The sequence below is a fragment of the Cantharellus anzutake genome, assembly GCF_015039405.1.
Source record: "Cantharellus anzutake strain C23 chromosome Unknown EI90scaffold_2, whole genome shotgun sequence".
Classification (NCBI taxonomy): domain Eukaryota; kingdom Fungi; phylum Basidiomycota; class Agaricomycetes; order Cantharellales; family Hydnaceae; genus Cantharellus; species Cantharellus anzutake.
Window position 1 is genome coordinate 601,461 of NW_024066952.1, and position 21,607 is coordinate 623,067.

Below are 21,607 nucleotides of genomic sequence, written 5' to 3' on the forward strand. Positions count from 1 at the left end.
CTGTTCCTTCGCTACCCGTTGTGCCTCCGCAAGTGCAACCGGAGTCTGCCCCGAAGCTTGTTTCTGCTGGTGCTGCGTTAACGCCACCTGTCCGCTCCCCCCCCCCTCCGTATGTTTTCTCGTCACCCGTACCAACAAGCGCGTTTCAAGATGCTCTTTGGAAATCGACTCATGAGCTGAACACTGTGGAGCCTGAGCCGCATGCGATTCGTAACATCATGAACCGCAATTGGTCACTACACGACCAAGAGTTCCGCCGAACAAAAGCCTCAATTTCGAGCAGCTTCGAGAATAATGAAGCTACACTGGCTAGCACGGAACTGGGGAGGGAACTTCTAGCCGACATGAACGCTTCGCAAAGAGCGCTTGAGTCAAAACTGGATGCGCTCCGTGATGAGTATAAGGCATTTCATGAGAGCTGGAACACCATCGACAACGGCTCGATCGATTGGCCGAAGTACGAAGTAGAAAGCAGAACCTCCTCAACGGTGATGACGGCCAAGGAAGGTCAAGTCGTCGTGGCGCCATCACCATGGGGGACATGGCGAGGTCCGATCTCGAGTTAGATCAAATAATGGCTTCGCTAGTCAACGAAGACATGACTAATCCGGATATTCTTGCCCGAAAGAATTTGGCTAATGTTCCTGACATGGTATCAGTCACTGATCCCAAGGCTCTGCGGTGTCAATATATCGACAATAATGGGTTGGTTCTAGACCCGGTTGCATTCGCGGACAGTACTCAAGATGTTGGAGATTGGTCCTTTGCTGAACGGGAGATTTTTATACGAGCGTACCTTGCTACCCCCAAGCAATTTGGAAGGATAGCTGAACAACTGCCTCATAAAACTAGGGAACAATGTGTCTTGTTTTATTACCTCAACAAACACTCCATAAACTTCAAGGGCCTTATCGCAAAGCAGAATGGAGGCAGAGGGAGGCGAGGCGGGCGGAGACCGGGTAGGCAGAAAACTAGCGCACTTCTCAAGGATCTCCGACGCCCCCAGGATGATTATGATGATGCCTCCCCCGCTGATTCATCTCCTGCCCCTCCATCTGAGAGCGATGCAGGACCCTCTCGACTTCGAAGAGAAACGGAACCTCGAAAAGCCGCGCTCATTTCCTACCAACAGATATCCACGGACTCTGACATTGATTCCGATGATAGCCAGTTAGCTCGCAAACCAGGAAGGGGACGCACAAAGGCCACCGAAACTGACCTCGATCCTACTTTCACCGGGAAGTCACGGCCGAAGCCCAAGTCTGGCAAAGGATCTTCGACCCAATGGACAGCTGTTGAAAAGAATATATTCATGACTCTGTTACCGAAATATGGGAAAAATTGGGCGTTGATCGCAGACTCACTACCCGACAAAACGCCGATGCAAGTTCGCAATTACTTCCAGAACCATTCTGTGGAGCTTGGGCTTCCTGCGATTGCGGCCCGGGCTGAGAAACCGCCTCGTGGTGCTGGTAACCCTAATAAGGTAGCCTCTCCTCGCGGTGATAAAGATTGCGTCGCGACTAATGTCACATCTCATAATGTGAAGATAATCAAGCCAGACGAATCTGCGCCCAATACTTCGCCCCTCCCCAACGCGTACGACCCACCAGTGTATCCTGTTGTGTCAGTTCAACCCCAACGATCCTTCACGGGCAATCCTAATCCAACCGACTCCAGGCGCGACGCAGTTAATGGCTCGTTCCAATCGCACTACGTTCAACCAGAAAAACCGGCAAAAGACATATTCATTCAACAACGTATTCCCTCCCAACCGTCGTCGTGATTTATTTCGATCAATCAACATTCACAATCGTTCCGGTGTCGACGCCCCACGTCTATCGTTATTCCATAACTACATGAATTTTAACCAGGTACTGATACCCCTCGCCATGTGTATTCTCTCCTCGATGGTGCATATATTCCTACAATAGAAAGGCATCGGATTTATTTTTAGGATTCCAGGAAGAAGTAGTTTCCAGTAGCTGACGCAAGGTAGACGAATCAGCAACAGTGAGGGACACAAACACATCATAGATCTCACTCTTCTGTTCCTTATCCTTCACACTATTGAGTTTATTGACACGGGGGCGATAATTTGTTGGATCACGGCGGAAGGTGATTTCCAAAGATGCCAAGAACTTGTTCATACCTGTCAAAAGTGATTGAGGGCTGTGGGAATTTGCTAAGTCAGCGGCGGTGCCGCCCTGAGGGCAACTGGACTGACGGAGTGGCGGTGGCGGCCACAGCAGGTTTTCCCCCAAAGACAATCACGCGATCAGCAAGGTAAGTTGCCATGATGAAGTCGTGCTCGATGACGAAAGCAGTTTTTTTGGCGTGAAGGATGTACCTGTGCCCAAAGTGTAAGTTCTAGGAGATATAACTGACGTGACGCACGATACGTACCGCTTGATGACCTTACTAGCTTGAATACGCTGTTCAACGTCGAGGAAACTGCCTGGGAGTCAGAGGGAACCCGGCTATGCATACAATAAGCAAGTACCTAGATGGCTCATCCAGAAGATACACATCCGCCTGCGTACTATTTATGAATGCCGATTTGCACCACTCGCAGTAAAGTTCCTTACCGGCTTGCCTAGAGCCAACACAATGGCAACTCGTTGGAGCTCACCACCAGACAAGGTTTGCACATCGTTGTCAAGGATAGGTTCGATGCTCATTGGTTTGACGACATCAGTTTGGAACTGAGGGTGCATGAAGGCCGTCTTGATCTGTTTCAATAACAATGCGCGCACGCTACCAGGGAACTTCGGAGCAATCTTCTGGGGCTTAAGCGATACAAGAAAAGTCTGCTTGTCGGTCTCAATATCAGGCGCATCACCAGCCAGGAGCTTGACAAAGGTGGTTTTCCCAGTCCCGTTCTCTCCCAGCATGACAATTATTTCAGAGTCGGTGAAGCTTCCGGGTTCGACGGTGAGTTTGAAGGTACCAATGGTCTTGGTCATTGCCGGGTAGCTGTATCGGCGCGACTTGTCCAAAATGAGCTCCTCAGCGTTTTCGCTCAGCTTGAATGATAGTGCGTCATCTCGAAATCGCAGATTTTCAGTAGGAATGAACCCGTCGAGGAAGATGTTAATACCTGGAAATCTTCAGTAAGTCTAACGTCACTAAAAGAGGTCAACACACCCTCCCGAACGGACGAAGGCATCGTCACAACGCCGTATGCCGAAGATTTCCCGTAGAGGCAACATATGAAGTCGGATAGATAATCAAGCACAGATAAGTCGTGTTCGACAGCAATGACATAGCGATCAGGACCCAACAAGTTGCGAATGACACGAGCAGCCTGTAGACGCTGCCTGATGTCGAGGTAACTTGACGGTTCATCAAACATGTACCTAAAGCTTGGCTTAAGATTCCCGTATCAGGATCAAGTTGTTAGCCCCCCTTACACGTCAGCTTCCTGGATACATGCAATCGCAATAGCAAAGCGCTGTAGTTCCCCACCAGAGAGTTGGGCAGGCTGCCGCTGGAGAACTTCATTCAGCTCGAGAAGGCCACAAATCTCGGCCTTGTTATCTCTCTGCTGCTTCCCATCCAACATCTGGTCGACGGTTTGGTCGCCTTTAATCGCGCGCGGTATTTGATCCACATACTGGGGCTTGATGAGCGCTTTCAAATTATCTTCCAAAATTTTTGTGAAGTAGTTCTGGAGCTCCGACCCACGAAAATACTTCAAAATTTCAGTCCAATCTGGAGGATCCTAGAGGATTCATAAGCAGAGACCTAATTACCCTGAAATGAAAGACATGCTTCGTATCGCCCCAAGTTTGGTTTCACTTTGCCTGCCAGGATATTGAGAGCCGTGCTTTTCCCGATACCATTGGTACCGACCAGCCCAAGCACCTGTCCGGGGCGAGGAGTAGGCAAACGATGCAATTTGAATGAGTTCGCTCGATAGCGATGCGTGACCTCATTCTGGAGGTTGGTTGGGAGGTTGATGATGGTGATGGCTTCGAAAGGGCACCTGAGGCAGATGTTGGCATAACAGAACAGAAATAGAGCTGATCAAGCTGCTAGCCTCTTGACGCAAATACCGCATCCTATGCACAATACTTCTGAAATGAAAGCGATCTTGTCCGATGGCTTGACCTCGATACACAGACGACCTGCACATCCACTTTAACGATATACCTCCAAAAATTACAAGAGACACACCCATCCTCACGACTGGACACGACTGAGAACACCGATGATGAGTGTTTATGACTCAGTCGACTGTCCATTGTCACTCACCTTTTTGCACTCCTGGGAGCATCGCTTGGGACGGCATTTATTAGAGTCAACGATGGCAATACGTGTGTTAGATTCAGCCATAAAGTTTAACACCTATTCTGGCTTTATCTCAAGCCCACAATGGCCCTCTTCAAAGAAGATGGACCGATCCCGGCAGTTCCCGTCCCCTGGGCCTCCACACTGATCCATGCCCAAGAAAGCTGACAACAAGAAAGGAGGCGAAAAGAAGCCTGCCGATAAGAAGGGCGCAGCGGCTTCTAAGAATAAGAATCTTGAAGATGGGTCAGGAAACAAGGACAAAGTAATGTCGCTTATCCCGCACCCGGGCTTACTGCAGTCGTTCATGGTCGAAATTTACAGCTAAAGGCAGCTACGGTATAACTACATGTTTTCTGAGCGTTAAGTTGGACGGGGAAATCCTCAATCATCATTGACAGGCGGTGAATGTGCGGCACATCTTGTGCGAAAAACATTCAAAGGCTACAGAAGCCCTGCAGAAGATCCAGGTAAGGGAATACTGGTATTCTACTCGTCAGCACTGAAATTACGTGAAAATTTGCGTTGTTTTAGGAGGGTGTGCGATTTGATAAAGTCGCTCAGGTCAGCAGCTGGTCACTGAAGGAGTTGTCATGAGGCTTCATATCGCGTGTAAATCCATTCCAGGAATACTCGGAAGACAAAGCAAAAGCTGGGGGCAGCTTGGGATGGATGGTTAGAGGCTCCATGGTTGTGAGTCCCAAGTTTACTCTGTCATCTTTTGTTGACCGAATTCGTCTGCGCCGCAAAGGGCGAGTTTCAAGACGCTGCCTTTTCCCTGACACCATCCACCACTGACAAGCCCATAACGACCGGGTTAGTCAAAACCAAGTTTGGCTACCATATCATAATGGTGGAAGGACGGCGGTAAAAGGGTAAGAATTACTCTCCATGCCAAATTGCCGCATGCTGCAGGCATTGTTGTTCCCCGGAACCGGCTATAAATGAAATCGAATTCCGTCGCCTTGTCGCTATGTCGGTGGGCCAATAGCAAGTTATGAAACCCCCTTGCAGTCTGTACGGATTCTTTATGCAATCGATCTTATCCATCTATCAGACAGGGCACGGACGAGAAATGGCTACATAGGTTATGCCATCACTGCGTTCCACAGCTCTACATCCCAACTAGGCCAACCCTGTTGTGAGGGTTTCCTTCAAGCGCAACGCTTATGGTGGGTTAAATCGGTGGGTTAAATGTCAGTTCGTTTTAGTCAAGCTGAAATGCAGCAGGGGTGCTGCCCCTTAACCCAAGGACCTCTTGCCGACGGCTAAAGTCTTTTCGCATTCTGGGGCACCATCTCAACGATAATACCTCCCCAGGCACGGCAACAAAGCGTCAATTGAGGCCACTGGCACCCAACTACTGCCAGAGTTTTATCGTAATGTGTGAAATTTGAGGTGGCTACGCCAGCAATCACACGAGCTGTACGCAAATAGACGGTAAATAGAACGGCCTCCCAAATTCGGCTAATTATTCCACCGGTGGCTACGGTTTGGTCATGACAACATCCTCTGTGGCCTTCTATCCTTAACTGTTGCCTGCAATTGGGAAGTCCGTGACGCCCAGCTCTAAATTACAGTTCGGTCAGTGGATATCCGAAACGGGCGTGCCACTCCTAATTACAGGCTTAACTGTACATCACCAAGTTACGTGAACAACCGGGATGCTGGGAATGGGCATCAATCCCGAATATATGGAGATCATATTTATATTTAATCACCCATGCTAAAATGGCCAGGAACAGTCCTCTATCAGTCAAGTGGGTTGAGTATTGAAAGGAACCCCGGTAGGAAATCTAAGGTGGCTAGCAGCGATTCCAGTAAAGAAGGGACTGAGGAGACAACGAATGATGGGAAAAGAAATGCAACCGGCGCGACGGCGCGACGTGGTATTAACGCCCCAAGAAATAGAAAGATAATGTCACCCGTATCAAGACGAAAAAGTTCGTAACAAAGACGTTGAATACAAACGCATCACGGAGTAATATCTCATCAGTTGGGGAAACCGAAGAGTCCCTGGGCATTGGTCGTAAACAGCTCGTTCTTAGCGGCGTCGTCAATCAAAGTGCTGGAAATAACTGCGTTTAGGTTGGCGCCCTGGGCACTGGCGGGTTGTGAGTAGGGAAAATCCTGACGACAAAATTCGAAATAAGTTAAGGCCAGTTCCACTAAGTCAGGGGTAATAGGTACTCACAGAACCAAAGCAGAGCTGCGTGGCTGGGATATCATAGCCTAATAAACCGCTGACTTGATGGAAGAAGGTCGGGCCAGCGGAGTCAAAGTAGAACCTGATTTACGCAATGCGTTCAGGATGTATTAGAGACAATCGCAAGATTCATGACATGCCTTGACTGGAATATCTCCATCGTTGCATCGTAAATTGTGGGGAATCGCTTCAACATGCGATCGATGATGGAGGGGAAAGCACCGCCCTCTACTCACAACGATTAGATGTATCCCAGAATAATGGAAATGCCCAAACCATGAGCCACCATGAATTTTATATTCGTAAAATTGTGAATCGTCTGGGTGATCGTCAGATCTGAATATGCGCGTGCGGTTTCGTAGCTATTTGAAGTCTTAATGCATTGCCTTCCGGACGTTCGTATTTCACTCACTAGAATTCGAAAAAGCCACAAGGAGTCAACGTGGGGTTAGCAGAAAACCATTGGCCATTGATCTCGATCCTGGGGTCGTGGGGATGGACCGAGACTATGTTTTTGTCTGCACGGTTATCCATATAGTTAAAGAAGTCCTTTAACGTGGGGTTACCCAGGTACAGGCCTTCGTGGTTCGTGAGGAGCATAACCCCAACTCCTCCTAACACATCCAAGCAGTAATCGGCCTCGGCTTTAGCAGCTGCCACGTACGGAAGAGGCATTGAGCAAAAGAACGAGAATTTATCAGAGTGGAGGTCGCGATATGCCGCTAGCTGGAGGTTCAGCAATCGAGCAAGAGCTGCGGTAAAAATTCTATTCCCATAAAAAACGTTCGATCCAGGAGTGGATATCGAGATGATGCTGTGGCCGATTCCTTCACCCGTCATGAAGTCCAAGTGTACAGGTAAGCTCCAGCCTATGGAAGTATGACTAGGAACGTTGATTGGCAGGGGAAACGGGAAAATCCGCACCAGTGGGAGTGGGGTTTTGCCCAGTGATGGGTACAAGGCTCAGATACCAGGGCGGAATGACATGACCTATGGTAAAGAATGCGCTGTGTATTTTGGGCGTGCATGTGCCCACTTACTATGGACATCAATGATGCCTGCTCGGCCGGCGCGCTTGTCGAAAACGGAACGTCGCTGCGAGAGAGAAGTGATGTTCGCTGCCAGGAGATCGGATACAATGGAGGACAGGGCAGCATTCGCAAAGCCAACAGCTGTTAGGTCAATACCATCTGTGAAGAGAGTATAGCTTAAACAATGCATGAAACACGCTGACTAAATGCCCCATGCCTCGTTTTGCCTCATCAATGAGCTGCGACGTTAAGTCGCCTTGAACAAGCACTAGGCGCAACAATGTGAGCACCAAAATGAGGAAGGAGGACCTCATGACAGAACAGATGACGCCGTTCCAAGGGAATTGAGGGAAAGCGTGGTTGATATGGGCTCAAGGACATTTCTCTAGGAATTTTAAGGTCGAGAGAGATAATCATATTTATTGCTTCCGGCAGGGACCCTTGCCGAGCAAAAATCTATCGCGGTGCCGAGGCAAGGTGAAGGCGCTTGCTTTGTTGTCAGCCTGAAATCCCCAGCTGATAAAAACCGCTCGTTGCTGGATCAATGAAAATCTTCCTATACTCCTCGGGGGCCGAACTCTGTGTTGGGTTATTGTCTAGGACCAGCCTATATTCGAACAAAGGATGGTCTCGCACCGCAAGAGCCAAAATGATTGGACAGTACCCTACCAGTGGATTACATAGACCGAGGATAGAAATTTGGAATAATTGCCAATAAATGCCGGCTGGTTGGTTATGGAATGTTGGTATACGCCAATGCTCGCTAACCCCATTTACGCATTGCATCTTTTTTCCGTACGCAATACACAGAGACCGCATATGTATGCAGGATTAAAGTATCCTTATTGCAAATTCTCACGAAGACATCCGAGATTGATCCCAGTTCTTTCAGTCTGGCGACCCAATTTTCAGGATACGTAGGGGTTGCTCTGTCTCAGTGGTAGCGTAGTTCTGGGCCGCGGTCTTAAAGGCCCTGTTACTTATAGTGTGCAACCATGTCAAGTGGCCGACACCAGTCCATTCCTTTTCGGCTTCTCCTCACTCCCCTCAGCCATGACCAATTGGGAGTCGCCGGCCGAGGTTCAAAAGGACACCAGTATGTGTGCCAAGCTTGAATGGGTCACATATTTCAGCCCTTGATATTCCTCTCCCACAAGAGGTCTGGGCTTGCTTCGTTGTCGCACTCTGCGGAGTCGCCACATGGGATGTTCTTGTCACATTCTGGTTCGACTGGCAAATTTTATCGGGAAAGCGAAACTGGAAATGGCCCATGGTATGCGCTCGTGGCTAGCCTTGAGCAGTAGCTTATTCGTGTGTTGTCCACTGGTTCGTTTTTAGGCCCTCTATTTCACCGCACGCCTATGTTTGCTATTTCATTTGTGGTTTCTTTCCATCAATCTCAACGCTGTCAGTGAGATCCCATGCCAGGCTTTCTTATACATTCTTAAGGGTATGTGCGCCCATCGCACATATATACATTAGCCACTTTGACCGATTCTGACACCTCACCCATGTAGTAGCCGACATGATTGGGACCACTTCTTCAAGTTCAATCTTGGCGCTTCGTACATATGCGATTTGGCATCAAGACAAACGTGTAGGGATACCCCTCGCTTTGGGGACGCTTGGTCAGCTTGTAGCTTGGTGCCAAAGTCAGTTATTCCAGGAGAGTTGTTTACATGGTGTCTGAAACAAGATACTCCACTATCTAGCCCTTCGCTTCTCCATCTCAAGGTGGGATCCTGTTCGGAAATTTTGTGCTCGCCTACAGACCGCTCCTCCTGCTGTCATGATCACTACCTTCTCATACAGTAAGTTTTAGGTGCCACCCGCTCCGAAACTTTGATTCACTGGTTCATACATAGCAATTGGTCTGGACCTTTGTATTGTGATCCTCGCTGCTTGGAAACTGGCACCTAGAGCTCATGGAGGGGGTATCGGCGTTGTTCTATTACGGGACGGAATTGTGGGTAGCCATGCTTTCCTTTTCGTTTACTGCCCTTTGATAACTGGCTCTCGCCAAACTCAAGATCTACTTCATTGCGGTTTTCTTGGGGAATACACTGGAGACTGTCATGGTAGCTTTGGACCTTAGCCCCGTCATGAACCTTATGGCCGTTCCCTTTGCGCTGACAGTTTCTGTGATTGCCAGCACAACCGTTTTTCGCCATGTATTCATGCACTGCGAATCTTCCTCCCACTTTGGCCCAAGCAATGGCGAGGGCAGAAAGGCATCCTCATTGCAGGTTAAAACCCCCGGTGGCAGCGGTCCTTACGGGCTCAAACGCTCTCAGCGATCTACGACAGACACATTCGCGCTCACCGATTTCAAAACTGCCCCCAACGGGATGGTCGAAATGCCTGTCATAGTCACTCAAACTATCGACATCGAGAGGGATCCGCACAAACCCACCGTAAGTACCTGTCGTTCCGGGCGCCTCCAAGCGACGAGCGACGATCTGAAATCCACTCGATTTATGAAGGACACCTTGGATTATGACCGGCGTGCAACCCGAGCGCAAGCCGTAGTAACACTGGGGGATAACGATATGGACGATGATTCCTTGGCCAGTAGAAATATTCTGTGATCTTACATGCGATGACACTGGGGATTTGGGAGGACTGCGTGCGCTGCTCAACTGCGTATCAGAGTCTGCAGACACCCAGGACCTTGTTACTACTAAGCATTTGCTGGTAACTGGTTTCCAGCTGTCGGCTTCAAGAAGTACTTGATTAGCCCAGATTGATTTGCACAATCATCTATTGTCTACTTATTATCTGCTTCTCTTCCAACACTTGTAGGCGAATCTTTTCTTATTTTGTATAGGATTACGATGTTGGTGTCCGTGTTATAATCGCGGCATTGCAGCCCGATCCTCTGAGTACAGTATCATTAGATATCGCACTCAGCTATACATTTCTGTGTGGCGCAAAGGAACAAAGGCAAAACCGTTAGAACAAGGAAACTTCCCATGAAAGGGAACAATAACCGCAACACAAGGGCATCGGAATGCCACTTCAACAGTCCGGACGAATTTCCAGCCTGCAGACACTTGTAAGTTGTATGTCATCGGGAGGGCCTAAAATTCTGTGAGGTGAAACCTCGTTCAAGTTGCACTGGAAATATGATGGCAGACTGTTCTCGAGACCTTTTCAAAATCCTCATTCCCACAAAAAAATTCGAGTTCCAAAAAGATTTTCAGAAGTGAGACAAAATTAGCATCTTCCTTTTGGAAGCACGACAAATATATTCGGCCAATTCAAAGTACCTAACTTGAGATCAAGTCACGGGATGGGTGCAAGCGCCAGTTACTGGCTTACGGACCGTTGGTACAATGCCCACACAGCAGACACGTACACTGCTGAGTTATGCGCCAAAAATCCCAGCATTTGACGGCAGAGCGGTGTCCGAGCATGAGGCCAAGCTTTATGGCGTCTGGATGAAGTTGAATGGGTCATCAGCAGACAATGTGCCAACTGTTGATGTTCTCCTCGATGCGTTGGAGATATTGGAAAGGTCACCTCCTTCTGTAGTGACCAGTTCTCAACCTTACGATGAGTCTTCGGAGCTGAGAGATGCTATTCTCACCAAGCTTGTATTTGGTGTATATACGCATTTCTCTGAGACATTGCTTAACGAATCAATTGAGGCTGAGGCTGAGGCTTATTGGTGGACGAATATTGAGCGCAATTCTTGGGGCTGCTGGTGCTATTTTGTCCAAAGTTAGTGATCATAATTTATGATATCCTACTTAATGAGTCTGAGAACGCTCGCATTCGTTTGATGATATTTAGCTCTTCCGTTGCGCCTTGTTCGTCTCGGACGCAAAGTCGCAGCAATTGCTAATGAGCAAAATATCCATACTTTCGGCGATACATTCAATCGGCTTGCTGTTCCACACGTTGAAATCTTTAATGCTCTCTTTCCTTCTCTCAAAAAACGATTCATCTTTCCTCGCTCGCCCCTCGCACTCATACGAGAGGAGTGTTCTGAACATCACAGAAAGCTCCAGCGGATAAGAGACAAGCGCGCTGAGCAGCTGGGCTGCCTAACGTTTCTTGGGGCCAATGTCCGTTCCCGATTCGAGACAAGAGCAACGCAGCCCTCAAATATACTGTGGAAAGATCCCAAATTTCTCCATGATCTCCAATTGATAATGGCAGGAGATACGTCGCAAGCGATTGAAACTTCCGACCTATCGGATACCCTGACCGTTCTCCACCAATTTCTTACCCAACTCCTGCCACGACATGTGGAAGCGCATCACACTTCTATACGGTCATACCAGCGCCCCCCAAGGTGGACACGGGCATGGCCGAAGGTCTTTTTCGGACCTCCTCTCTTTCTCCTCATATTCCGCTCGATATACAACAATCGGAGTTCAATTCGTGTGAGTCTCATTGATGCAAAGGAGACGATAAGAGGGTTTTGGGTTCAATGGGTGGTAGAACCTGTAAGGGAAATCCTGAACACCGTCCGAACAGGTGGCGAGAGTGGTCCAAGGGTGACATCGAAGGAAGGGCTTAAATCCGACATGGAGGTGGGTAGTGAAGATTTTCTCATGACAGTACCTGAGCCAGGTGGTAACCGGAATTTCATAGTCGCTAGAACGCATGGTGATCTCACTGGCTACAGAAAAGCAAAATTGGTCGAATGAAGAGCTCAAGGACCTCTCCCAGAAGATCCGGCAAGGGGACTTGACGCCTGTCCTGGAAATGTATGAAGACGACATCAAGAAGCCCCTGCGCTCTGCCGTGAGCGGAACACTGATACGTTCCCTTCTAATTCAGATACAAAAGGCAAAGGCAAGTGAATAGTCAACGCATAAGGCTTCCCTTACATAAATGGGACGTCAACAAGGTGGACATTGACTTCGCTTTGGAGGGCATCGATAAGCTCTTGCGTTCGCAAGAACTCACGTTCGGTTTCGTGGGTGTAGCCCCATCACTAACTGTGCTTTACGTCGTTGGTGGTTGGATTCGGAGTCTATTGGGAAACGGATCTCGATGGAGGCCCGGTGACAAGCGCAGACGAGAGGTGTCACTCCACCTCATTCGGTAAGTATTTGGTTTTAAGGCGAGCTTTTGACCAAACCAACGACGTTCCACAGCCGAATAGAGCGTCTCTTATTGAATGCGGGCATGCCCATACCCCCATCTGAATCGCCCTCTTCCGATGAACCATCAAGCAAACAGCTCCCAGCACTCACACAGGGCTTGCTCATCGTCTCCCTTACTCATCTAAGAAGGTATGCTGAATCCTCGCTCCCTAGGCGCTCAAGACTCCGTGAGGGTTTCCTTGAAGACCTGTCGGACTTAGAAGAATCTTCTTTCGACAAAGAGGAGAAATTTCTAATTGTGCAGCGAATGTGGAGGTCGTGGGGTCAAGACCTTGGTTGGGGATGCTCGGTGCACAGGTGATCCTGTCAGGTAGGTCTCGTCTTAACCGGCATCGCTTATGTAATTACTTCGGATTCAAGATAATCGACAAACTATGTTAGAGAATCACAACGCCAGTCCGTTGGAAAGCAGATACAAATGGAAGCTTGCCTATACGGTAATAATTTAATTTTTGCTCTCCCGATAAATACGAATATTGCACATCTACCACCTTCCCAAGAACCGACCTGCAGCCCAGGTCGTGGTAATGATTCCGAAAGGTAGCAGAACGAGCCAAACGCCAATGTCCCATAGGATTCTCCGCCCAAGTCGTCTTCGCTGCAGACTGCGTTCTTTCCGTCGTAGTAACGAGTCAGCGGAGTTAGGATCACTCGGGGAGACTACCTCGGCGCCATTCAGGTTTTGACGCTCACGATCGCTAGGATCCGCTGCTTCATCAGATATAAGGATGGATAATGGTGGATAAAAATTATGTTCGAAGATATGTAGCGTGGCGGGTAAAGGATACGTGAGGAATAGAATGGCTAGGATGAGAAGGCGAAGAAGAGGCTGGGAGAGTGTTGGTGGCATGCACGCGGCGACGACGATGAACCCCCATAGGCTGTATCGTAACGTGGAGGCACGAGGCGTCGTGCGGGCTGTTGGAAGGCGAGGTGATAGTGAGATGACCCATACGGGGGGTATACTGAAGAGGAAGCAAAGGGTGAATGGTAGCGGGTGCAAATTTCCTCCGGACGAAGGAACAAGGTACCAGGGAAGTAAAAAAAGGAAAGAGATGAATGCGGTCACAAGCATGTGTATCGAGTAGGGGTACACCCGGCGTTTTGGGATGAACGGTTGTGCGCTGGTGACTCGACCGGCGAGATGAGATGCATATAACGGGTATGTGAACAGCGGCGATGCCGAGGTGAAGGCAGTGGTCGCTAGTTGAAAATGTGGTCAGGGTCTGTCCCTTGATTCGGTCCAAACTACATACCAAAAGCACCCCAGTTGATTGTTGCGGAACTCGCGAAGGTAACAGCAGTTCTGCTTTCCGCCGCGCCTGTCCCGGAGTCAGGGCGATGTACCACCATGAGCACAATCAGGACGATGTACGCAGCCTCAGATAGCAGCACTGAGGCTGAGAGCCACTTGGATGTTATGGCGGTCGGGATGATGAAAGGGGTAACCAGTATCGAGCAAATGACTGTGACGACAACTCGGGAGAGAAGGGTGGCAGATTCAGAACTTCGCAGCAGCGCATCAACGGCACCTTCGTGCTGACATTTCAGTGCTGTTACGCCATGATATAACATGTCAGCATCCTCACCTTGAAGGTACATGACACAGATCAACGCGCATATAGACGCAACTGCCACACCAGACACTCTGGATATGCGCTTTCTCCACCGCTCCCTAAATCCGTGCCTCCTTCCATCCCCGCCAGTGAGAGCATGAGCGATAACGTCCTCAATACTATTGAAATGAATAAAAATAACCCATAAATGGCTTTGTAGGACCAGCGCACCTCCACTTGCGTACATAACGGCCAAGAAGTATCCAGATCTGGTTGGACGCTTGTGCAAGTACACACAACAATAGAATCCAAACGGCGCCAAGTGCTTTCGGCTCAAATCCGGAACCTTCCCCCTGTAAGCTTTCAGGCATGAGCATCGCTCCTAGCAGAGGGACAGGGGCAAGGAGGAACAATAGGACAGTTGGAGGAGAAAGAGGCGTCGACAGTCCTGGAGGAAGAGAACCAGATAGATGATACGTCCTTAAAAATGGTGTTGTAGTGCTTATGATATCTTCGGCTTCAGCATCAAAGAGAGACACATTGTCTGTGTCGTCCGGGACAAGTATCAATGCTGCGGACGGCTCGAATGCGGACTCATCACCAAAGTCGCTGGAGAAAGAAGGGCTATGAGACCTCTGGTGTATATTTATTCGACCCGGCTGGAGGCTCGAGGGAGCATCCTCGTGTGGTTGTGGCGTGTCGTTCAAGTTGGAAGACATGTTGATGGTCCCAAACGCAAGAACGTTGTGGCCGTTCAATTTGCTTCCGCCGAGCCCTTCCGCAGAAACAGAGAGAACTCGGATCGCTCATCGTCATCGTACATAGCTGCAGACTAGCAGTGAGATTGAGGGCTCGAAGAATGCATAGCCTCTGCGGGGTTAATGAAAAACAACATCATACCGTCCGGTGCCTTGGTCCGTTCATCGCAACTGTTATTCCAAATTGGCATATTTGAGCTACATGCAAAGCTGAAAATGGTCGAAAAGGATGAATCGTCAATCTAGAGTAGTGTTCCCCATATTCTTTGCAACGTAGGATCGTCGTTTTGTGCTTCTTATATCAGGCAATAGTTCCGCGCGGCATGTTGATCCCGTGCCTGGACTGTGTTGTTCGAGCTATTGGGGAGGCGCAGGGAATTCCGAGTGAATTTAAGTAAGCCTGCGAGGAGGGTTTGTTGCTGTCGGCGGTGAAAAGTGGCGTCATACTGTGGCCATCATCTTGGTGCTTTCACGGTGCCATGGATAAAAGTAAGCCTTTGAGCAATCAATGAACTGATATGAATGCCCCTTGTTCGTGATATCAGCACTAATATTATTGGCTTGGAGCGTGGATATCATACAGAACTATAGGTATATCGCTGGCACATCAACCAATAAGCACTGTGAGCATGGCAAACGCGTAGCAAGGGAAATTTGAAACAAGGCACCTGTCTTGATGTTAACGACGGGAGCGCAAATGGTGCGATCATGAATAAGCCCCGGAGCCGATCAGCAGATTACTGCTGTGCAAAGGAATCGTGTTCAATCGGGTCGGAATTTGTCCAGATGCAGCTGTTTGGTGTATGAAAATAAGCGCCGAGGGGGATGCCGAATTAGGCTAATTTCATTTTCTCGAGAACATTGTTGTTGTGCGTCACATTTGTTGTCAGCCTCGTTTTCTCATTCGCTGGGGCTGCGGGACTCCGCGTTACGTTCTTTCTCGAGTACATGAACGTGCATACTAGCACGGGTCTGCCCAAACTCAAGAATCAATCCATTCACTTTTCTGCCTCTCCTTTGAACCGTCCATCTCGTTTTAGGACACTAAGTTCTCAGTCCAAACCTGGAATAAGAGCACGCCTTTCATCTCTCCACTCCTTACGCCCAAGCCTTAACGTTCGGGTCTGTCTTCATCGTGGTGAAACGCCATCATTACAACTGCTTTCATCGCGTGTTGCCCGTCTTGTCAAACTTACTCGTGCTGAGCTCAAATTGGACAAGAAGTCTCCTGCTAGATTCCTGTACGTAGTCGAGCCAATCCCTCTGGCTCTTTTCAACTCACCCTTCCATCTTCGAATTTAGAGAATTAGCTCGTGCTCAACGTAGGCTGAAAAATCGAGTTGCAATGATCACACGGTACGTGCACCGTCGCCTAACTCCCTTCACGTTTAAAAGGGTATCTGCTCATTTTTCTGCAGCCAACTAGCGCATGTTATGGAAGAGACAAAAGAATCCTTTGCCAGGATTCGACTTGAGTCTGTCTGTAGGAGTAAACTGAATGCGGAAAACTCCCTACGAAGGCGAGTCCTCGCGGCTCGTTCATGTCTTCATGACGCATCTGATCAATCCCTCCGCTCAGGCTTGCAAAATTAAAAGCTGTTGCGGAGGCTGAGCATGAACGCACTCGCGTGTGAGTCGTATCCTTCCCCTTCCTTGTAAAATTGGTCCTGACGATCGTGTTTTCATTGAGTGAATTGCAAGAGACTCAGAGAGAGCTTACCTTATTGCGTTCAGCGAACGCCGTGTTGATCGCGGAAAACGAAAGATTGACGGAAGAACTCGAGAAAACGCGATCATCTTTCTCTCACAAACCGCTTTTCCATGTCCCAGAATTGGCATATGGCCAGTCCGTCCTGCCAGAATTTTGTGCAAGGTGTGTATGGGTTTTGGAACATGTTGCCTCTGTATTTGATCCTAGTTGGGTCCAAGTCACTCCAGACATCCTTCAACAAGCGAATCGGAGCACTCGCTGACTCTCACGCCGCGAAAGGTATGTTTTGCGCTTGTTGCGAACCATTTTGTCCTCATTATCCTTCCAGGCTAGATCCTACAAAAGCTTCGAAGCGTTGGTTCGCCCAACCCCGTGCGGAGTACATTTACCTGCTTTACCTGGTAGTTCACTTGAACCCATCCCCCAATCCCCCGCAGCCCGTGGCCCATATACTGCGCTTACTGTGCCCGCTAACCCAAATCTGGCCAGAAAGGGGTCGTTCCTTAGTGACCTCGAGGGTCATCCAGTCAAAGACATGAATCCACGACGTAACATGAAGGCACTGTATAGCGTTGAGAGCAACAATTCACTGGGAGACAGCTATCGGGCCCCACCTCGGAGGGCGACTTCGGTATCATTTTCGTCTGTAACAACTGAGGGATCTGCTCTATATGAGCCATTCGTTCCTCCACCGCCTCCGCTCCCCATAAACGGATTGTTATTTGACGGTCCTCCGCGTCAGAGGAAGAGGAGCAATGACACGTGGGTAAATTTGATGCCTTCGTCGACGTCTCCAAAGCCTTGTGCTGTTCCTGCCCGGAGATCCAACTCTGCACCTCCATCCAGCCCGCCCTTAGTGCAAGTTCATGAAATTAAGCCAATTCCTCGCCGTCTGCCCCCTCCAATTCCTATTCCTCCCAGAAACCCTAATCGTCCGCTGTCCGCGATTATTTCTGTGGATTCACGTCAAGATGTTTCTGCGAATTCTACCCAAGATGCCACCGTCACAACATCCGACACGTACCATTCCGCGTCCTCAAACTCTACCCCTAATGATTCTCCTGTTGTCCGACCCCTCACCCCACTGAGCCCCGCTCGCAGCGCTGGCAAGCTAGACGAGATGCCATCTACTGCATCATAGGGGCTTTGTGTAGCACAGCTTATTTGCAATTCTCATTTGTGGTTTATTCATTTACGCTCCTGCTTTTCACCCTATCTATTCTGAACCCCCCTTACTTATTTCCTGTTGCATTACCTACTCGACTTGGATCTCTCGCTTCTGAGTGATATCCTTCTTCTAACATTATCTCTCGGTGACCGCCATCTCGGCGATCCTATGTAAATACCCGTCGTACCATATATACCGAGCCTCTGGACTTTTGCTGCTTTCATTTTTCCAACGTGGCTTGGATTGTTTGCACTTATCTTTGCACAATCCGAACGGAAATCGTGTTTAGACGCCGGCCCGGAAACAAGTCGAACGTGTCTAACCAACTGTCCAATAGGAATGTGTTCAGGTTGACACGCTCCCGACACAAACACAAATAACACCCTATTCTTTCGACTCAGTCTCTCGCCCCTTGCAGAAGATAGCTCATATAGGGTGAGACGATCGCGATGGACAACATTCTCCCGTTCCCCCGACTTCTCTGTACTCATCACTGGCCCCATCAATAGCCCTTTGACGCCTCGCGATGTCCCCAGCCACTGTCTCCAATGTCGAGCGAAGTGTCTTGATAGTGGCTTTTGCTACATTTGTAGCTCTATTCGCTCGCATCTCTCCCAGATACCCCTCGACGAAACAGCGATCCTGGATCCTGACGGCATTAGCTAGCTCGGTCATGTCATTGGCCAGCTTGCCCTTTCTCCTTGACTTTGTGAAGGGTGGCAAAGTGTCTTCCCTTGTAGAACGGCGATGGTTGTCTGAGAGTGCTTGTCGATTTTTCCAGGTTTATCTATTCTCGTAAGTCTTATTACTCTTTGATATCCCCCACACCCCCAGCCCCTCACCTCGTGCTACAGCGACCTATCTATCGGATCCTTATACTACCGTGACCGCATCAATCTCCTGACCGGCTGGGTACATCACATAGTTTATATCATCCTAATGCAAGTTCTACTCTCGTGGCAATGGACGCACTTGTTCCTCTTAGCTGCCATAATGGAGCTCCCTACGTTCATTCTATCTATTTCCTACCTCTTCCCACAGACGCGGAATGACATCTTCTTCGCTGCCGTCTTCTTTATAACTCGAATCGCATTCCACATCGTTGTTATCATACAATTACTCAACCCAGGAATTAGAAGGGCCACAGTTAATGGCTCGTTCTGGGCTCCCGCATTGTATATCGTCGCTTTGCCGATGCATGTCCATTGGTTCATTGGATGTGTTCGTGGAATTCTCAAGCGATCCAAGGCTGATAATTCCCCCTCCCCCGTCCATTCGGCCCTTCCACCAGCGGGCGTTGAGATCAACACGAGCATTAGCGCCAGTCAGGCATCATGGGAAAACACTTCAGTGTGGACCAAACCCTATCCACCATCGACCCAATCCCTCCCCACCCGTACCAGTAACGGTCACCGATTCCGTAAGGCACTTGTCGAAATTCGCTTCGAGCCGGTATTCAATCGTCCCATTCAACCTCAACGCCCTCAGTCCTTTGTGGATGCCGATGACGAGGAAGCAATCGGACGGTTGGTCCAACTGGTACATACCGCTCTTGAGTCACGTCCCGCGCGGGTTTCAATTATCGTTGTAAGGAAGGCTGTGGAGATGGGTAAAGGTGTTCGAAACCTGTATCGAGAATTACGAGGATACGGGGCTGATGCCGGAGATGGATTGATGAAAGCCTCTCAGGAGGTCTGGGCATTTTGACTAGACTGAGATTTAGTTTTGTAGAGTTATGCAGAGTCAGATAGGCTCATGCAGTTGCTTTTTCTCGGGCTTCTATAGTTTCTCGGAGTGCTGGTTTGACTGCTTCTCGGATGACTACGACTATCCCTTGGTTTGCTGTTGCTTGTGTTACGAATTTCAAGGCACATACCCAACCCATGTAACATATAACTACCACATGAATCTACCTACCCCGGGACGGTACTTATACAGGAAAACGTACATCGTTCCCCAATTGATCACCGCATTCCACACACCCTCGCCTAGGAGACTCCAGTGGAGACTTTCGAATGACCTGATTTGTGGAGGGTCAATTTGCAGCCGTAGGAGAAGCCATGGTATCAGGAAGTAGCGAGGTTCCAAAAGAGGAGTAGGTAGAAGGGTCGGCAAGAGACATATCGGAAGGAGCAGAGCTTCTAGCAATGATTTCTCACTACGATGAACAATTTGTTTGCTGTGTACCGGTTGCTCGTCGTTGAGGGTCATGGAAGGGGGATAATAGAGGCGGATGAACCATGCGTAATAGCATGTAACATAGACCGGTGATAATATGTACGGGACCAGTGAATGTCTGCGGTAGAGCCGATTCCAAACGTAAAATGTGTAATGTCTATTATCAGACAGAAGGAACGGATGGTGAATTCTAGAGGAAAAAAGAGGTCAGTTCTCTTTCAAGCATATGCTGTTGAATGCATGGCTTACGTGAAGAAGTGAATAATTGTCCCAGTGAGAACGCAGAAGGTGACGTATAACAATAATCGCCTGTAGAGGGTGTCATCACTGGTATCGTAACTCGTAGTTGGAAGTTGAATACCTCCAAGTTCCAGCAATCAAGGACACAATGGCCTTCACAAGATGAATTAAACCCCCAGGCCCCCCAATAAGGACTGGGAACCCCAGGGCCGTACAAAATCCAACAAAGTAGAATAATTGAGGGATATGCATTTGGGGGATATGGTTGGATTTGTCGCCTAATACAATGCCGCCGTTCCAGACCACGAATACAGTAAAAACAAGAGCGAGCAGGGCGTAAGGAATAATGAACGGAAGTAAAGGTAGTATCGCCCTTGGCAGCGACATCACGCTCTTAGCGAAGTCCTCTAAAAAAGATGGCATCGTTCAGGAGTGCCTCTGAAGTGATGCAGTGCGAAATTTACCGATTTTCGCGTCCACCACTACGGGATCGTGTAAATGTTTCGAATGTCCCACCCTTCTCAAGTGTAGCGTCTTGAGCAAGCTCAGCCCAAGCGCATAGAATACCCAAACTATATTGGTCTGCCGGAAAGTACAACTTATCAATCCTAGCTTGAAGAGGACATGAGCTCGACATTCGCATCTAGCACATAATCCAGACTCACAAGTGCAGCCAACCAATGCTTCTGATGGAGCGCAGCAAGCAGGCATGCAAGTACGAAGAAGACACTCCCTGTCTCTGTATAGTACAGAAACGCGAAAAACCAAGTGATGGGAAATGCTGATATGACAATCGATTCCAAGGTCGGTTCCAGCCATGATTGAGGTGCGTCGATACGTCGCAACTTTGCTTGCAGCGATGAAATTAGCGGAGGAAAGAAGGACAATAACAGGATGTTCGTGAGCCTAAGCGTTCCAATGGTGCATTTGAAGAGGAAGATCTTCTTTAGGATCACGGACAGCAAGTACCTAGCTACCACGTAGGAAGTGAGCGGAGTGAAGCAGAAAGTATTGAAGAAGTTCGGAGGCTTACAGGCCTGGTGGTGTTGTTATCTTGGGGTCCCAGGAGTCCCACTCCCCCCTACAGTAAGCCTGGGCTTGAGGGATGTGGAAAGGTTCATCCTGTGATGGGTGATTGTGAAATCGTCCAATGACGTCTTGGAACCGTCTTACCATGTATGGCTCATTAACCACAGTATTCACCTCTTTGGCAACCAAAATGTTGAATGCAGCGAACGCCGCGTAACGAATAGTCTCTTGAGCAATGTCACTCATCGAAGTGGCTAAGCGCCGTGCGCAAATACCTGTCAATAGAAACAGGAAACTCATTTGGCGTCTAAACTGTT

General features: G+C 48.9%; 11 protein-coding genes across 11 annotated transcripts; 7 read left to right on the top strand and 4 right to left on the bottom strand.

Moving 5' to 3' along the window:
- Positions 1 to 27: 27 nt before the first annotated feature.
- EI90DRAFT_3030169 (uncharacterized protein) lies at positions 28 to 1,944 on the top strand. Its single transcript, XM_039058193.1, has 3 exons — positions 28 to 390; positions 417 to 1,486; positions 1,550 to 1,944. The coding sequence occupies exons 1-3, from the start codon at positions 219 to 221 to the stop codon at positions 1,784 to 1,786; spliced, it is 1,479 nt and encodes a 492-aa protein (XP_038923217.1). The 5' UTR covers positions 28 to 218; the 3' UTR covers positions 1,787 to 1,944.
- Positions 1,945 to 2,049: 105 nt separating this feature from the next.
- On the bottom strand, positions 2,050 to 3,866 carry EI90DRAFT_785807 (P-loop containing nucleoside triphosphate hydrolase protein). The gene is made up of 10 exons (XM_039068043.1): positions 3,775 to 3,866; positions 3,618 to 3,724; positions 3,414 to 3,565; positions 3,148 to 3,359; positions 2,757 to 3,100; positions 2,589 to 2,705; positions 2,504 to 2,535; positions 2,407 to 2,454; positions 2,228 to 2,350; positions 2,050 to 2,152 (listed from the first exon to the last, which is right to left on the bottom strand). Exons 3-10 carry the CDS (start codon positions 3,563 to 3,565, stop codon positions 2,107 to 2,109), a joined length of 1,074 nt encoding a protein of 357 aa, XP_038923218.1. The 5' UTR covers positions 3,618 to 3,724; positions 3,775 to 3,866; the 3' UTR covers positions 2,050 to 2,106.
- Positions 3,867 to 4,444: 578 nt separating this feature from the next.
- EI90DRAFT_3149852 (uncharacterized protein) lies at positions 4,445 to 5,481 on the top strand (the record flags this gene model as incomplete). Its single annotated transcript, XM_039065620.1, has 6 exons — positions 4,445 to 4,558; positions 4,618 to 4,632; positions 4,695 to 4,763; positions 4,828 to 4,857; positions 4,921 to 4,986; positions 5,045 to 5,481. 6 exons carry the CDS (start codon positions 4,445 to 4,447, stop codon positions 5,162 to 5,164), a joined length of 414 nt encoding a protein of 137 aa, XP_038923219.1. The 3' UTR covers positions 5,165 to 5,481.
- An 804-nt stretch (positions 5,482 to 6,285) lies between these two features.
- Positions 6,286 to 7,720, bottom strand: EI90DRAFT_2903036 (uncharacterized protein; the record flags this gene model as incomplete). Its single annotated transcript, XM_039054119.1, has 7 exons — positions 6,286 to 6,423; positions 6,488 to 6,581; positions 6,646 to 6,727; positions 6,776 to 6,861; positions 6,912 to 7,368; positions 7,424 to 7,489; positions 7,540 to 7,720. The coding sequence occupies 7 exons, from the start codon at positions 7,718 to 7,720 to the stop codon at positions 6,286 to 6,288; spliced, it is 1,104 nt and encodes a 367-aa protein (XP_038923220.1).
- Positions 7,721 to 8,433: 713 nt separating this feature from the next.
- On the top strand, positions 8,434 to 10,317 carry EI90DRAFT_3030186 (uncharacterized protein). The gene is made up of 9 exons (XM_039058194.1): positions 8,434 to 8,626; positions 8,688 to 8,803; positions 8,869 to 8,980; positions 9,048 to 9,182; positions 9,243 to 9,341; positions 9,396 to 9,496; positions 9,561 to 9,944; positions 9,987 to 9,989; positions 10,017 to 10,317. Exons 1-9 carry the CDS (start codon positions 8,584 to 8,586, stop codon positions 10,116 to 10,118), a joined length of 1,095 nt encoding a protein of 364 aa, XP_038923221.1. The 5' UTR covers positions 8,434 to 8,583; the 3' UTR covers positions 10,119 to 10,317.
- Positions 10,318 to 10,865: 548 nt separating this feature from the next.
- On the top strand, positions 10,866 to 12,951 carry EI90DRAFT_3115319 (ATP synthase regulation protein NCA2-domain-containing protein; the record flags this gene model as incomplete). Its single annotated transcript, XM_039062767.1, has 5 exons — positions 10,866 to 11,253; positions 11,326 to 12,071; positions 12,133 to 12,285; positions 12,392 to 12,588; positions 12,642 to 12,951. The coding sequence occupies 5 exons, from the start codon at positions 10,866 to 10,868 to the stop codon at positions 12,949 to 12,951; spliced, it is 1,794 nt and encodes a 597-aa protein (XP_038923222.1).
- On the bottom strand, positions 12,690 to 14,741 carry EI90DRAFT_3030192 (uncharacterized protein; the record flags this gene model as incomplete). The annotated part of the gene is made up of 5 exons (XM_039058195.1): positions 14,438 to 14,741; positions 14,240 to 14,385; positions 13,907 to 14,182; positions 13,015 to 13,853; positions 12,690 to 12,964 (listed from the first exon to the last, which is right to left on the bottom strand). Coding segments are annotated over exons 1-4 (1,278 nt in total), but the record flags the coding sequence as incomplete, so codon positions are not given.
- A 1,071-nt stretch (positions 14,742 to 15,812) lies between these two features.
- Positions 15,813 to 16,978, top strand: EI90DRAFT_786780 (uncharacterized protein). The gene is made up of 6 exons (XM_039068045.1): positions 15,813 to 16,205; positions 16,267 to 16,320; positions 16,383 to 16,484; positions 16,544 to 16,584; positions 16,655 to 16,837; positions 16,894 to 16,978. Exons 1-5 carry the CDS (start codon positions 15,913 to 15,915, stop codon positions 16,711 to 16,713), a joined length of 549 nt encoding a protein of 182 aa, XP_038923224.1. The 5' UTR covers positions 15,813 to 15,912; the 3' UTR covers positions 16,714 to 16,837; positions 16,894 to 16,978.
- Position 16,979: 1 nt separating this feature from the next.
- EI90DRAFT_786781 (uncharacterized protein) lies at positions 16,980 to 18,185 on the top strand. The gene has a single exon (XM_039068046.1). It carries the CDS (start codon positions 17,211 to 17,213, stop codon positions 17,814 to 17,816), a length of 606 nt encoding a protein of 201 aa, XP_038923225.1. The 5' UTR covers positions 16,980 to 17,210; the 3' UTR covers positions 17,817 to 18,185.
- A 217-nt stretch (positions 18,186 to 18,402) lies between these two features.
- EI90DRAFT_2821183 (uncharacterized protein) lies at positions 18,403 to 19,112 on the top strand (the record flags this gene model as incomplete). Its single annotated transcript, XM_039053574.1, has 2 exons — positions 18,403 to 18,638; positions 18,698 to 19,112. Coding segments are annotated over 2 exons (651 nt in total), but the record flags the coding sequence as incomplete, so codon positions are not given.
- A 627-nt stretch (positions 19,113 to 19,739) lies between these two features.
- Positions 19,740 to 21,536, bottom strand: EI90DRAFT_3143437 (glucosyltransferase; the record flags this gene model as incomplete). The annotated part of the gene is made up of 7 exons (XM_039065022.1): positions 19,740 to 20,211; positions 20,271 to 20,330; positions 20,383 to 20,668; positions 20,726 to 20,873; positions 20,927 to 21,230; positions 21,295 to 21,383; positions 21,435 to 21,536. 7 exons carry the CDS (start codon positions 21,534 to 21,536, stop codon positions 19,740 to 19,742), a joined length of 1,461 nt encoding a protein of 486 aa, XP_038923227.1.
- Between the last annotated feature and the right edge of the window lie 71 nt (positions 21,537 to 21,607).